At 36.4% G+C, this 16,454-nt stretch overlaps 1 protein-coding gene across 5 annotated transcripts in view; it reads left to right on the plus strand.

Annotated features, from left to right (window-relative positions):
• Positions 1-16,454, plus strand: part of LOC126187981 (ras guanyl-releasing protein 3-like) — a 437,195-nt gene that overhangs the window by 383,150 nt on the left and 37,591 nt on the right. For all 5 annotated transcript variants that reach the window (XM_049929381.1, XM_049929382.1, XM_049929384.1 and 2 more), the window contains 3 exons: positions 5,187-5,264; positions 5,348-5,571; positions 5,657-5,795. In XM_049929381.1, coding sequence (XP_049785338.1) covers positions 5,187-5,264; positions 5,348-5,571; positions 5,657-5,795 — 441 coding nt within the window. The remainder of the gene's footprint in view (positions 1-5,186; positions 5,265-5,347; positions 5,572-5,656; positions 5,796-16,454) is intronic.

A 16,454-nucleotide genomic window follows, 5' to 3' on the forward strand; every position in this document is an offset into this window, starting at 1 on the left:
TAAAGGAACAGCAGGTACAGTCAACTGAAATTATGGTTGATCTTGATATCGAGTCTCTCTTCACCAGTATATCTATAGAGCCTATTGAGGAGACCATTTGCATCCCACAGGAGCACATCATAACTGATATTTGTGATATGATGTGCTTCTATCTGTCATCAATGTACTTCACACAGTGGGGAAAATATTATGAACAATTAGATGGAATGGCAATAGGCATCTTCATAGAAGCTTCTGAGCAAATGGCCCTAGCTTCTATATTGTTAGGCCATTGTTGTTGGCTACAGTATGTAGACAACACATTTGTTATATAGCCATACAAAAAAGCAGAGTTGGGAAACTTCCTTCGGCACTTAAACAGCCTGCAAAAGAATATGAAGTTCACACACAAAACCAAAAGCAATGGCGCATTACCAGTTTTGGGCATGGACATATGTAGAACCACCAGTGATAGAAGGGGACACAAAGCATACTGGAAGCCAAACCACACAAATCAGCACCTGTGCATGGAGAGTTATCATTACCCAGCTCACAAGGGAACCTCCCCATCGCACCCCCCTCAGATTTAGTTATAAGTTGGCACAGTGGATAGGCCTTGAAAAAGTGAACACAGATCAATCAAGAAAACAGGAAGAAGTTGTGTGGAACTATGAAAAAATAAGCAAAATATACAAACTGAGTAGTCCATGTGCAAGATAGGCAACAATTAGGATAATGTGAGCTCAGGAGCACCGTGTTCCCGTGGTTAGCGTGAGCAGCTGCAGAACGAGAGGTCCTTGGTTCAAGTCTTTCCTCGAGTAAAAAGTTTAATTTTTTATTTTCAGATAATTATCAGAGTTCAGGCACCCACATATATCAACGTCGCTCTCCAAAATTCCAGGACATGTTCAGATTTTCTTGGACATATACAGGATTTGACGGTCTACACACGGAAAAATTTGAAAACGTTAAAAACATATATTTTGACAGAGCCCAGAGAGAACTGTGCGACTGTGAAACTGTTGCATTCATTTGTTGCAGTTTATGTGACACACTCTTATGTTTTCATCACTTTTTTGGGAGTGATTACCACAGCCACAAGAAAACCTAAATCGGGCAAGGTAGAAGAATCTTTTTACCCATTCGCCAAGTGTGCAAGCTAGGTGGGTCGACAACATATTCCTGTCATGTGGCGCACATGCCGTCACCAGTGTCGTATAGAATGTATCAGATGTGTTTTCCTGTGGAGGAATCGGTTGACATATGACCTTGCGATCAAATGTTTTCAGTTCCCATTGGAGAGGCATGTCCTTTCGTCTACTAATCGCATGGTTTTATGGTGCGGTCACAAAACACAGACACTAAACTTATTACAGTGAACAGAGACGTCAATGAATGAATGGACAGATCATAACTTTGCAAAAATAAAGTAAGTAAACTTTCGCTTGAGGGAAGACTTGAACCAAGGACCTCTCGCTCTGCAGCTGCTCACGCTAACCACGGGACCACGGCACTCTTGTGCTCACATCATCCTTAATGTTGCCAATGTTGCCCATGGACTGCTCAGTTTGTATATTTTGCTTATTTTTTCATAGTTCCACACAACGTCTTCCTGTTTTCTCGATTGATCTGTGATAAGTTTTTCAAGGCCTATCCACTGTGCCAAATTATAACTAAATCTGAGGGGGGGGGGGGTGATGGGGAGGTTCCCTTGTCAGAAATATTCTGTTCTGCATGCACTGACTGACCGGCCTACTGGATAAGTGATACTAAAAACAAAAGAAAATTGAGCTACAGCACACCTTTCAAACCAATTGTTAAGATAACAAAATAGTAAGAGAAACAGCCAAGGACAACTGGAATAAAACAAGAGAGGAAGACAAGGATAAGAAGCTTTCACTAGTACACCTGCCATAAACAAGGATATCAGTGAATGGCTAGGCAGTGTCCTCCACCGATGAGGTTGCAACTGATTTTTTGCAGCAGCTGCAGGGTCCACAATATGAGAGGTTCCACCAGGGAGCAGTGAACAAACTTAATACTGCAGGAGTATATGAGCTTATTTGTGAGTGCAGAGCTGCCTACATAGGTTAGACAATGAGGCCAGTCAGCACACTAGCAGCAAAACATGAACACTATATGGAGGGACAGCACAATGAATCATTGAGAGCAGGACTGTGGACAACCTATTAGGTCCCAGAGCGGATGGCTATAAACTTCCAGCGTACTGGCTGGTGGCTATCCCAATTCAGCAGTCTGCTTGTGGGCATGGGTCAGAAGCCTTACCAGGCATGGATGTGACAGTGCAAACAAACAGCTTTAGAGGCATTGACTATGCATTTCCACATACACCAGGAAGAAAACATGCCCACCAAAAGCCAAGCTCTGGTTTGCAGACTGTTGCCAATCATTTACTAGGTGGATGGTCCACGAATAGCTTCCTTCCTACCCTCTCCCTTTTGTCATAACTGCCTATTATATTGTAGAGCCAATAAAGCTTTACAGATATGATAGCCATCTTGCTCTGAAGAAGGCCATTGCATTTTTTTTTTCTTAAGAGCACTTTTCAGTGTTGTTACCATAGGCCCATTTTTGCAGAAAATTGATAATATGCAGTTATATCTCATATCCTTGCACCTACACTTGACACATTAGGAAATTTTATTTCATTGTACGTTATATTACAGTACTTTACAGTACTTAGTTACACTGTCCATGAATTTTTAGGCGTTCAATTGAAAATCATAGTACAAATAAACAATAATCATTCTAAAAAGTATTTATATATTTATCATTACACCTAGTACTTGTCTTTGTTTTCTTTTGTGAAGCATATTTCCCTCTCCTTGGCTTAATTAGTTACAATTCTGTCACCTCCACGTAGCTGAGGGAACTGCAACCCCAGCTTAATTTCGTTTAGAAATCTGTGATTTTGCTGCATATTCTCAGTTGATACTACCTAGCAGACATGCCCTGCCATAATAAAAGAATTGAGAGTTCTGGAATCTTTGTAGAAAACAGTGTAAAAGACTATTATGCTGTTTGGAAAAAAAATGTAGATTCCCATTATCATACAAACACTTATACATTTCCTCTGCCTGCTTTAATTGTCTTGTTTGCTTCTCCTTTTATCTCACCTCTCCTCCCTCCTGTCTGTTAACTCTTCCAAATCCTCTCTACCTGTAACATATGAGATCATTAATTATCTATGCTATTTGGGTTGAAATAATCAGAGGAAAAGTGTGTATGTTGCAAGGAGAACTCAAGTTTGACCGTGTGGCTAAAGGAATCATCTACATCTACATTTACATGATTACTCTGCAATTCACAACTGAGTGCCTGGCAGAGGATTCATCAAACTGCTTTTAAGCTAGTTCTCTACTGTTCCACTCTCAAACACCATGCAGGAAGACACTTAAGTCTTTTTGTGTGAGCTCTGATTTCTCTTATTTTACTATGATGGTCATTTCTCCCTATGTAGGTGGGCATTAATAAAATATTTTCACATTCTGATTAGAAAGTTTGTGTTTGAAAATTCATGAGAAGGGCCTGCCACAGTGAAAAGCACTTTTGTTTTAATAACTGCCACCCCAGTTTGTGTATCACACCCATGGTGCTCTCTTCCTTATTTCATTATATTTCAAAATGACCTGCCCCTCTTTAATGAACTTTTTCGAAGTCCTCCATCATCCTCTCTGATGCGGACCACACACTGCACAGCAATACTCCAAAAGAGTGCAGAAGTGCAGACAAGCATACTGTAAGCAGCCACTTTAGTAGACCTCTTACATTTTCTAAGTATTCTGCCAATAAATCAAAGTCTTTAGTTTGCTTTCCCTAATCAACACCTTTCCTTACATTTGTCTAGTAAAAATACCTCCACTATACGGTAAGCAATTGTCTTTTCTCTCACAACTTTCATTTATTTAAGAATTTGTTTAATGTATGGTACTGATTAAGTTATCATGAAGAAATCACTTTAAACTTCATTTATAAATTTTTATCTTGGCCATAAAATGTTTTATTTTGTGGGCAGATGATTAAGTAATTTTGTGGGCCTATACTTGACTCATTCTTGCACCAGTACCACTGGAAGCCAGAGAAGATCAGTTTTCTTTCTACTAATTTACTGTTATTCTCCAATCAATTGAATTTTATAATAAATTTCACCAAAGAGTAATTTTCAACCTCTTTGATGGATATTTGCACAAATCTAATTTATAATTTTGATTATTTTCCCAGACTCACCCTAAGCAGTATCCACACAGGAGCCTCAAATATACCAAACTCTATGTCCCAACTGTAAAAGCAAATTAGAACTCTACACTCCGATTTTTTTTTCATTTATTTATTTATTTATTTATTTATTTTTAATAGTGCAAAAGGAATCAATCACAAACAGGGACAAGCATATCATAAAAACTGTGCTGGCCAGCCAGTGTGGCTTATCATAACTGCTAAAATCCAACTTCTAAAATCCTGTAAGATTTGACAATAAAGAATGATTTTGTAACCTTCTGAAATGAAGCTAATTACATTTCCCAGCCATTTAATTCTAGTAAGTCAATAAGTAAATTCAAATGATATCTCAATAAGGATAACAGTGCATTTATTGAGCATCAAGATCTTGATTCACTCAGCATGCCATATGTGATGCTATGTAAAATACAGAAATCCATATGATGTGCTCATCCGCAGTTCATGGTCTAGTGGCTAGTGTTGCTACCTCTGGGTCACGGGGTCTCGGGTTTGATTCATAACCAGGTCAGGGTGTTTGTGTTCTCCTCATCATTTCATCGTCATCATTCGTGACAGTGATTATATTAGCCTGTGAAAAAATTGGACTGTGTAAAAATTTGAACTTCATACAGGCACTGATGACTGCACAGTTGAGTGCCAAATAAACCAAACATTCACCAAACATATGATGTGCTCAGTGAGTAGACATATTTCTGTTATAGTGGAAGAAATAAGACCTGAGCATGATTTTCTAACAAACCGAAGTCAGTATATATATGCATAAATTCCACTGTGATACTGATCATTCATAAATGCTCTGTTGTAATAGGGAGTTACCATAGGTTCTTCTAAACACAAACAATTATCAGGTTTTCAGTCCAGAATTTTATGAAATTTCATTCAATAATCATAATCAATTTAAAATTTATAAATAGAAAAATTAATTTAACTGACTGTGCTCATTTCAGTTGTCACTTGACTTGGCCTACACTGAAGATGAAATATATGAGTTATCACTTGCACGAGAACCCAGAAATTCTTCTTCAGTGAGTATATGTAGAATGATTATGTATACACTACAGAATCAAACTGAAGCCACATCTACCAAAATCTTCCCTATTATTTTCAGCCCCAGTGTTCACCTACTCAGTCTGTGCTCTTTGCTGAATGGGCATCTAATCCATGCCCTCCTCCAGATGCACAGACAATTGAAAAACATGTCAATGCAATGGTTGAAGCTGTTTTCAAGAACTATGATAATGACCATGATGGATACATTTCTCATGAAGAATTTGAAGCTGTTGCAGAGAACTTTCCTTTCATTGCATCTTTTTGTGTATTAGATGCTGACCAGTGAGTAGCTTGTTATAGAAAATATTAGTTTTAGTTCAATTTATGTGTACTTCCCTAACAAAATTGAAATTTTACTTACTTTCAGTGATGGTATGATTAGCAAAGATGAAATGAAAACATACTTTATTCATGCTAATTACCATGCATTGAAAAATGGATTCAAGCATGAATTTCATGAAACAACTTACTTTAAGCCAACATTCTGTTCACACTGTGCAGGGCTGGTAAGTTTTTAATCTTGTATATGCTATGTAAGGTGATATATGGCACCCCACTCTCACAAAATGAGATGATAGTAACTTCTCCCCACGATTTGCTTTCCTACTTCTTACTTTTCAAATGGAGTGTCTCTTAAGTAGGTTTTCCATATATTTGCAAAGAGAAAATTACAATTTTCTTGAGTTTGAGGAAATCAACTTTAAACAAGGAAAAAAGCCTGACTTGACAATCAATTCTCTTATGTGAGTTGCCATTTTATTTTTGAATGATTTTACACTACAGCAAGAATTGAACATCAGAATAACATTTATTCAAATAAAACTGTCTGTTGCCTAATAGTCTAAATGTATTTATTTACACATAAGTAACCATCTGTGGAGGTGATATATGCACAGATAACATTGTTTCCTTATTCAGTCACAGATATCTGTTTTTCTTGTTGTATTGTCTTGTTATAAGATCAGAAAAAATCACCAATTTCTAAAATTGTGAGATGACAAGTGACAGACTGAAACTTTGTGCAGTAAAAATGATATACATGGGCAGCCAATTTAGTATATAACTACAGATACCAACTTAAATCAAAGATTCACATTCAGATCCTGCTACAACATAGTTCTAATCTGTCATATTGCAACATGTTTTCTACCGCAAAGTGTAAGATACACTCTGAAGCAAAGAAAACACAATACCTGTATTCCAGACATAATCATATCATGAGAGATGATTGTTGTTGAACCTGTACAATTAGTGAAAGCAACACAGATTGCAGAGTTTCCCCAACTACCAGTGCTGTACATCAGCAGATGTAGGATCATTACCTGGCTATGTGGTAAATAGCTTTATTTGCTATTGCACACATCTTGTTACACTGATGGCTGTACAGTCAATATGACAATGTGACTCTGATCCTACTCTGGTCTATAAATATGCCTTGTTGATCTTAATGTGTATGACACTACCTTCAAGACACTTTTATTCATTAGCTGTTAAAAACTAATTACTAAGCGTAACATGCTGGGTCAATGGTTTTGTAGAGTAATGTTAGTCATTTTATCATTAGTAATTCTGTTTATTAGTCTAGTGTAATCTTTGCAGTATATTCATTGTATAACATATATTGGACATACATTTTATACACATCATATCTTAGTGTAGCATGCTTTATAAATAAAACATTAAGTGTTAGATAACTAATGAATATGTAGTAACAGTTATAAGTTTGTGCCAGACCAGGATACAAACCCAGATTTCTTTTTTGTAACGAGTCATCTAAACCATTAGGCTGTCTCAGTAAATGTCCACACCTGCCCCGAACTTTCATTTCCACTGATATTTTCACCCATTATTTCCAAACACTGCCACCAGAGGTTATCCCATTATTTCTGCCTATGTTTCCTGAATGCTACTATCAGATCTACCCCATGAGTCATGTGCAGCCCAGAGATCCATATATTTCATTTCAGCTCATTTAATTCATTACAGGTTTACAACTATCCTGAAATATATATTTTAACTTTACATGGTTTTTTATAGTCATGATAAAAGCACTGTAAGATGTGTGAAAACCATTTTGCAGTTATTACAAAGCAGAACTATTACATAATTTTATTAGAAAGAGATTTTAAAGGATCAGATTTTGTTTGTAAGTTCATTCATCTTTTTGCTTAAAGTGGTAATGCAATGGCTATAAAACTGCTCCAAAATTTGTGCACACCACTTCCATAACTGAAAACATGTGTGGACTTAGATTTCTGGAGAGCAAGGATTCAAAAGTAAGCCTTATGAAATTAAAAAGTAACTGTACAGTGTTGTTGTTGTTGTTGTGGTCTTCAGTCCTGAGACTGGTTTGATGCAGCTCTCCATGCTACTCTATCCTGTGCAAGCTTCTTCATCTCCCAGTAACTACTGCAACCTACATCCTTCTGAATCTGCTTAGTGTATTCATCTCTTGGTCTCCCTCTACAATTTTTACACTCCATGCTGCCCTCCAATACTAAATTGGTGATCCCTTGATGCCTCAGAACATATCCTACCAACCAATCCCTTCTTCTAGTCAAGTTGTGCCACAAACTTCTCTTCTCCCCAATCCTATTCAATACCTCCTCATTAGTTATGTGATCTACCCATCTAATCTTCAGCATTCTTCTGTAGCACCACATTTCAAAAGCTTCTATTCTCTTCTTGTCCAAACTACTTATCATCCATGTTTCACTTCCATACATGGCTACACTCCGTACAAATACTTTCAGAAACGACTTCCTGACACTTAAATCTATACTCGATGTTAACAAATTTCTCTTCTTCAGAAACGCTTTCCTTGCCACTGCCAGTGAATAAATGTAAAACAATAACTGAAATAAGGACAGTCTATTCAAGATTGCATATGGTAGCTTCCTAGGTTAACTGTACACCACACTGGGACATGAACCCAGACCTTTGCCTTTCCCAGTAATGCCCCTCCTGACTGAGCGAACCAAGCATGACTAACAGCTGGTGACTCATGAGCCATGCCTTGATATAATTGGTAATAACATTGTACATGAAAGCCAATGGCCTGGATTTCAGTCCTGATCTGGCATATAGCTTTAATGTGCCTAGAAGTTGCAGAACAATGCACACACCACTGCAGAATGAATAATTCATTCTGAAAAGTGCAGTCTATGAAATCAGAATCTGATGATGTGTAACATTCAATAATGTGATGCTCCACACTATTCATTATAACATAGTTGCATCCTCTCCAATGTGCTATCCACAAGGTTGTTGAGTTGTTGCTGCTCAATTCTGTTTCCCCTCTTGAAAGGCAGTCATCCTCAAGTGAAAAAGGGAGAGGGGAGAGGAGAGAGGTAGAGAAAGAAGAAAGAATGTAATTGTGTTGGTAGAACAGAAGGCATGAGTGGAAGCAGGGAAGGTGTGGTGTTACCTTTTATTTTATTATCTCTTCTTCTCATTAATTATTGAAACAACATCACTTTGACATGTAATTTTAATTTTAGCCCAAAAGCACATTCAACACAGCGGGAAAATACACGTCTTTCGTCTCAAGACAAGAGAGAGAGAGTCCTCCATTAGTTCTTAAAAACAAAAACTACGCAAAAGTAAAAAAGAACAAAATTATTTATAAAATCGGTCGCTGGCGCAGCGCTCTTCGGCGTGCGCGATCGTAAATTATAACTTTGCGGAAGTCAAAGTACCATTACAATGCCTCCTCTACTGACACGCTCCGCAAGCGAGCGTGGCAGTATAGAAAATTTACATAGATACATACATATATGAGAAAATAAGAAATTTACATATGACAAAAAAAATATTTCTGAGCACAATGCGCTTTGCATATGCCTTTGTATACAGTCTTTTTGGTGTGTATCTTCTTTAGGAGTCGTAACATTAATGTCTTTGAATTGCAGCGTAGTATCGTTGCTTAGCACAGCTTTTGAATTCAGTCCACATGATTCATGTTTACAATGGAATTAATTCTAACAATAAATGTTTCTATTATATTGCTCCAATGTCTTTAAACGTAGTATCGGATTCTGAGTGTGTGTGTACTGCCTGGATCTCTTACGTGTGACTTGAAGAAAATCCAAAGTTTGTTCCATGTGTCAACACGAAATTGTGATCTCCAGCAGTCGAATTTTGGTGGCGTCTACCGGGGTATAAATGGTCAATGAGGGCACAGGAAACACCTCACTGCCTACGACAGGTGATGAGCTTGTCTTTTACACCAACCTGAAGACCTGCCGGCTTCCACAACACCATACACTTCAAAGCATATTGACACTACGTAAATATTTCTTGACCAGTGTTCCATCACGTTGGTTTCTTCTTTGCATTTTCAGTTCCATTTATATGAATCATGTGCTACATGCACAAGTCCTTTGCAGTTCATTAACATCTCCTTAAAATACATTTCTCGATACAATAAGTACATGAATATACAAATATTTACAATTAATCATTACATGAGATACATTGTTGTCATATAGTACATATACAGAATTAAATGAAAAATATAGTCAATTTTTTTTTTTTTTACGTTACATTCAATATCATTGTGCTGACATGTGAATTACATTACATTCAGATTGAAATATACATTTTATTTGTTAGCTCATTCTTTTTCCGTTACACTTGCAACATTTGAAGATAATTGTGGCAACTCGCTAGAATATTCAACTTAAAATTCATCTTGCCTCCTGGAATAAAATTTACACATATTTCAAGCTTCAAGACAGCCCTCTGTAGGAGGATAGGTTCATGGGATGGTTGCTGACTACTTCATAAATACTAGTAAAGTCATCTCCTACAGTGGACTACACAAAATAAAATATGATAAATAAAATACATGTTAACTTAATATAACGTAAAAGTTCGTATACCTAATACCGTTTCTAAGTGTGGTGTCCCCACTATTGCTGCTTCTAAGACTGGTACCCCTCTATTACCGTTTCTAAGAGTGGCGCCCCTCTAAATATCTTAGGATCCTACAAGTATGTACATCAGTGTGGTAAGTGAATATATATATATATATATATATATATATATATATATATATAGTTCAAGTCAATCATGTTCCTATAAAGTTTGTGTAGTTCATCTCCTTCCTTTCATGAGTGTCAAGCAATATAAATAAATGTTTTACTTAATAAATAAATAAATCTTCTTAGATAATTGCTGCTGCGTTCCATGCTGTATATCCATTCTGTATTTACCTTGTGGTACCTGTAAAATTTTAATCATAAATAAATATTTGTGTATGTCTCTCCATACTGTCAGATAATCACGAATTATATAATGTCCAATATTTCATCAACATGTATAAATTTCTCTAAGGAAGGGATGAGAGTATGAGCCGCAACAGAGGACTGACGTTTTGTTTTCTCCTTATTCTCCTTTCTATTTAATGGTGCATCAGTTCAGTTCAGTAGATTAGCTTTAATTATGTCATTAGATGACTGCTAAATATGTTCTCTTAAATAGTTCTTCCAATCTGAAGTGTCAAGCCTACATAACTCCAAAAATTTCATTACAAGTTCCCATTAGATTAGTGTTAAAGTGTTATAGATTTAAATCTTCTGGTATATTTCCAACAGTGGCTGCTGTAAATAATTCTTTCCACATAAATCTATACTTTCACCTTTAGTTATAAGAATATATAAGACACCACATAAGTTATTATCTCAGGCATACCAATCTTTCAATAAATAATAATCTTTCCACTACTTTCATTCTGTATTCCATGAGTACATGTGATATAGCGTTCAAATCTAGTTTCTCTCCTCTCAACATATTCTCAATTACTCATAACATTCTCACCTACCCATTATTCATTCTTCACAAAATAACATATACTTATTCCTCAGCATTATATATATATATTTTCCTCTTATTCATCATCACTTACTTTCTACTTCAACAACAACCACAACAACAATAATAATACCCTTTTTTCATCTTATATTCCATTATTCCATTTACCTCTCTCCATATTACTATTTATCCTCTTATTAGACTAAAATTACATTCACTCATCTCATTCAGTCACTCACATCACTCATATCAACATTACTATTATCACATGCCTCCTAAAGAAAATAATTCTGTTCAGTTCTCTGCCTCCTCTAATGTGTATATGCCTCGTCTAATGTGTATATGCCTCAATAGCAACTCCTCTTATAATCAAATATCTTATTAGCTATTGGATGGTTCACATTGCTTTCTAGACTTACCTGCATTCATTAGATTGTAAGTATCTGTATAACTTAAATGTAGGCTCATCATAACTGTATATCATATTCATTATCTTCTCCTCAGTAGCTAACATTTTACTGTATGTATTTTTTCAAATGTCTGTGTGGGTGTAGACCTCTAGGTTTATGTGTTAATGGATATTCTAATGAATAACAGCCAGGGTGTGGAATATTTGCAATTCGGTATGGTCCAGAGTATAAGATCTGCCATTTCCTGTTTAAATGTTTCAGTTTTGTGGGTTTAGGATGTGTTCTTAGTAAAACTAACTCATCAACTTGAAATGTTTGTGCTTTCCTGACACCTCTGTCATATTTCTGCTTTCTTTCCTTAGCTTTGTCACATAATGTCGTGTAAGCTTGTCTTACCTTCTCTTCTAAACTAACATGATTTGTTGTTGCTGTAAATTTAAGTAGAGGGTCTGTCCATTCATTTCTTTCTGTTTTATCCATAATTAATTCAGTTGGCGTGTACCCAGTAGAAATGTGAGTTAAATTGTTCACTATTTGTTCAAATGGTGCTAGGTATTCTACCCATTTTGTGTGCTTCTCTGGTGTGTGTGTTCTCATAAACTGTCCAAATTCTCGAAATGTTCTTTCTACTGGGTTACCTGCTGCATGAAATCTTGAAATTAAAATATGTTTAACATTCTGTTCTTCAATAAATGTCTTCCATTTTAAACTGGTAAAATATGCTGCATTATCCGTGATCATAACTTCAGGTTTCCCTATTCTTATAAAATAATCTGTTAATAGACGTCTGGTAATAGCAGTGGTAGAAACTGAACGTAAAGCATATAATTTTAAATACTTTGTGAAAACATCTAACACAGCAAGGATGTATTTCATTCCTCCACGTGCTTGTGGATAGGGTCCTGCAATATCTAAAGAAATTAGCTGTAATGGCCTCTTAGGTATGATTGGGTGCAATTCATTCATGCTTGTGCGATTAGAATATTTGGCTTTCTGACATATGATGCATTTCCTAATATTACTCAATACTCTTCGCCTTAAATTTGGAAAATAGCAATATTGTATAATCTTATCTGTACATTTGGTTACACCATAGTGTCCCCAAGTTCTGTGTGTAAATAAAATAAAATCATCAACATGAGCTTCAGGTAAGCAAACACACCAATGCTGTGATTCAGGGTTTCGTCGGTGAAATAATACTTCTTTGTGTAACGTGTAATATTTTTCAAGATGTGGGTCTGCTCCTGCACGTAATTTATTCTTTATCTGGATCCACCTGGGATCATTGTCCTGCAATATGGCTAACTTCCTGCACATGTTTTTGTAGTAAGGTGCAAATGTACCATCATACATGAGTAAAATTTTGAAATCTGATGTTTGTTCTGTCACATCTGAAAATTCTTGTAGGCCTTGTGGCAAACGAGATAGAGCATCGGCTATAATGTTGGATTCTCCTTTTATATATATATAATATCAAAATCATATTCTTGTAGTGATGCACACCAGCGTGCAAGACGTGGATGTAATAACTTGCATGATAGCAGGAAAGAAAGAGCTTGATGATCAGTATAAAGCTTAGTACGTTTTCCCCATAGAAAGTAGCGAAACTTGCGAAACGCCCATACTATGGCAAGTGTTTCGCGCTCGGTCACTGAATATGACTTTTCGCATTCAGTGAGAGTGCGGCTAGCAAAACTTATAGGTTTGATGACTGTTTGTTCATCTTCTACATGAATTTGGAATAAAAATGCTCCGAGCCCATAGGAACTTGCATCTGTTACTAGGCAAAAGTCTGACATCATGTCAGGATGACATAACAACGGTGCATTAACTAAAGCATTCTTAATCGCTTCAAAATCTGTCTGACAGAACTCTGTCCATTTCCAAATATTATTTCTTTTGAGTAAAGATAGAAGATGTGGACTGCTAAGAAGGTGGTAGGGTACAAATTTCCTGAAGAATGAAGATAGACCAAGAAAGGCTTTGAGTTGTTTACGATTCTGTGGGGATGGAAAATTCTTTATTGCATCAATTTTTCTTGAGTCTGGATAAATGCCTTCAGTTGATATGATGTGACCAAGGAATTTGATTTCTTTCCTCCCTAATTTCGTCTTTGATAAATTGATAGTGACACCTGCGTCAGAAAATTTAGTCAGAAGTTGCTTCAAAAGATTTACATGTTCTTCCCAAGTAGTGGTGGCAATGACAATGTCGTCAACATAAACTGTGATTTGCGATAACAATTGTGGTCCAAGAACAGCATCTAAGGCTTCAATAAATACTCCAGCACTTACTCGTAGACCAAAGGGTAGAACACAAAATTGATAACTACGTCCCTCACATAGAAATGCAGTGTATTTACGACTGTTTTTATGGAGGTTCACCTGCCAAAATGATGAGCGGAGGTCGATATTGGTTAAATACTGTACATTATGAAATTTTAAAAGTTGTTCTTCCAAATTAATAGGTCGTGTGTTGATTGGGATTATAACTTTGTTAATTTCTCGTGCATCCAGCACTAATCTTACACTACCATCCTCTTTATTAACTGCTAGGATCGGACTGCAATATGGTGAATGTGACCTTTCAATGATACCCCGAGCTTGCATTTTTTCAATCTCTTTCAAAACTGCGGGTTTCTTTGACCAAGGAATATTATAATATGTTCTACAGTATGTTTTGTGTGGTTTAACATCCATCTCATAAGTATAGCCTCTAATAATTCCAGGTTTCTCCACAAATACCTCAGCAAATTGCTGCAAAACTTCAAGTAATTCAAGTTGTTGTTCCTTCGTCAGATATTCAGATTCTGTGCATTTCTCATATAAATCATTAGGTTTAATTCCCTGAGATACAGCTTCATTAAAAGTTAAATCACATATGTTTATTGCTGCTGGATACACAAAATGTAACTGTTCAAATTTACCTTGTTTACTGTTTAAGTTTTTACCCTGTGTTAACTCTATTGTCAGTTGTTGTTGGTTTACGGTTAAATGACATTTCCCTTTTCCTAAATCTATGATTGCTTGATATTCATTCAAAAAGTCAATTCCTAATATGCAATGCATAACTAATTTGTCTACTACTAGAAAACTGTAATTGAGTGGTATATTTGAAAACGTGAAGTTAATTAGCACTTGAAATTTCACATTCTTTGATTTGTTACCGGTGGCACTTATAATGTGACAATTCTGTACTGGCAATGTTTGTATGTTCATTATTTGTTTGAGTTCATTATATAAGGACATTGAAATTACACTTGCTGCTGCTCCTGTATCTAACATTACTTCCACTTCATAGCTACCAATCATAACTCGTGTTATAGCCTGAATAATCTTCTTTGTTTTACTAGTACTATTAAAATCTACATCCTGATATAATTCCTTTTCTATTTTCTTACTGTCATCATATCGGAGAAAACAAATCGTCGGTTCCGTTGCGCTCTGCTCCCTACTGACCGTAACTCGAGCGCTTAGCTCGGTCGTCGTTCGTTTTCCGGCAAATTCGGTTGTTGCTGCGGGTTGGGTTCATTGCCCAACTCAATAATATTTACATTTCTGTCGCGCGTCACCCAAGTATCAGCTGTTTGGTTGTTGACATTACCCCGCGTCGCATTGGGAGTTCCGTTAGGTACAAATTGAGGGTTGCTGTATTGCATGTGTCGTGGCGGTTGTCCATTGTGATTTCCCCATACATTATTTCGCCCATGACTGTAACTGGTGTTGTCATTACTGTTATTCCTGCAATACATGTTTGGATGTTGTTGGATGTTGTTTCTCTGAAAATATCCTGGATGGTACCTGTTATCCTCTCTTTGATCTCTATAATTTCGGTTCCTCCTTCTGTTGTTGTTATTTTGAATATAACTGTTATTGTTCTGATTGTAATTATTGTTCGGATAACCATTATAGTAATAATTACTGTTTCCTTGCCAATGCTGCGAGTTGTTTCTCCTAATATTGAATGGATTTGTCCCAGTGTAGTGTGAAGTGTTTCTTTGAGTGTTTTGTTGTGGTGTCGGAGGCGGATTCCAATAGCCTCTGTCATTTCTGTTGTGCGTACGCGAATTGCTTGGATGGATCGGATACAATTGATTGAAATTCCTGATCTCATCTCTGTAAACAACATCTATCTCATCAACATAACTGAAAAAATTCTTTATGTTGTCCTCGGACACTCCTATTAATTTATCACGGTAAGGAAATGGTAAGTGGCTTTTAAGTGTTCTAATTACATCTGGTAAATCTGCTGGTTTTGTCCAATATAATGTTTTGTCTAGGTAGCGTTCAAAGTATTGTCGTAAAGTCTCTTTCTTCGGGTTGTAAATTTCTGGATTGTATACTTCTCGTTTTAAACTTTGCTGTTCTGTGATCGACCAGAATTCCTCAAGAAATGCTTGTTCAAACTGTTCAAATGTTAAACATCGTCTTTTAATTGCTGCTCCCCACTTAGCTGCTCTTCCACGTAACAAATTTGTAACATATCGAATTTTGTCGGCTTCTAACCAATGTCTCGGGAAAATACCATCAAAAGAGCGGATGAAAACAATCGGATGCACTTTGTCTTTCTCATCACATGAAAATGTCTGAAAGTATCCATGTCGTACTAATGTTTCATCAGCTACTCCCGATGGTATTATGGGTCCTGTATTTTGTGTCAAACTGTGCATAATATGTGGTGATGTCTGATAGTAATTTTGATCTTGTGGTAGCATTGAAAATGGTTCATTGAGATTTGTACCACTCATTGGTAATTCTATTTTCGGCTGTGTGCTGGGTCTAGCATTATTATGATTCTCATTTATGTTTTGGTTGTCTGTTATGGGTTTTGGTATCACTGACGAACTTGGTATTACATTCTCTTTAAGTTTACGTACCTCTTTCTGAATATTATCTGTTTCTCCCTTTACTTGTTTCTTTATCTTATCCAAAATGATCTGTG

This window comes from Schistocerca cancellata, chromosome 5 (assembly GCF_023864275.1).
Source record: "Schistocerca cancellata isolate TAMUIC-IGC-003103 chromosome 5, iqSchCanc2.1, whole genome shotgun sequence".
In the NCBI taxonomy this organism is placed as follows: Eukaryota; Metazoa; Arthropoda; class Insecta; order Orthoptera; family Acrididae; genus Schistocerca; species Schistocerca cancellata.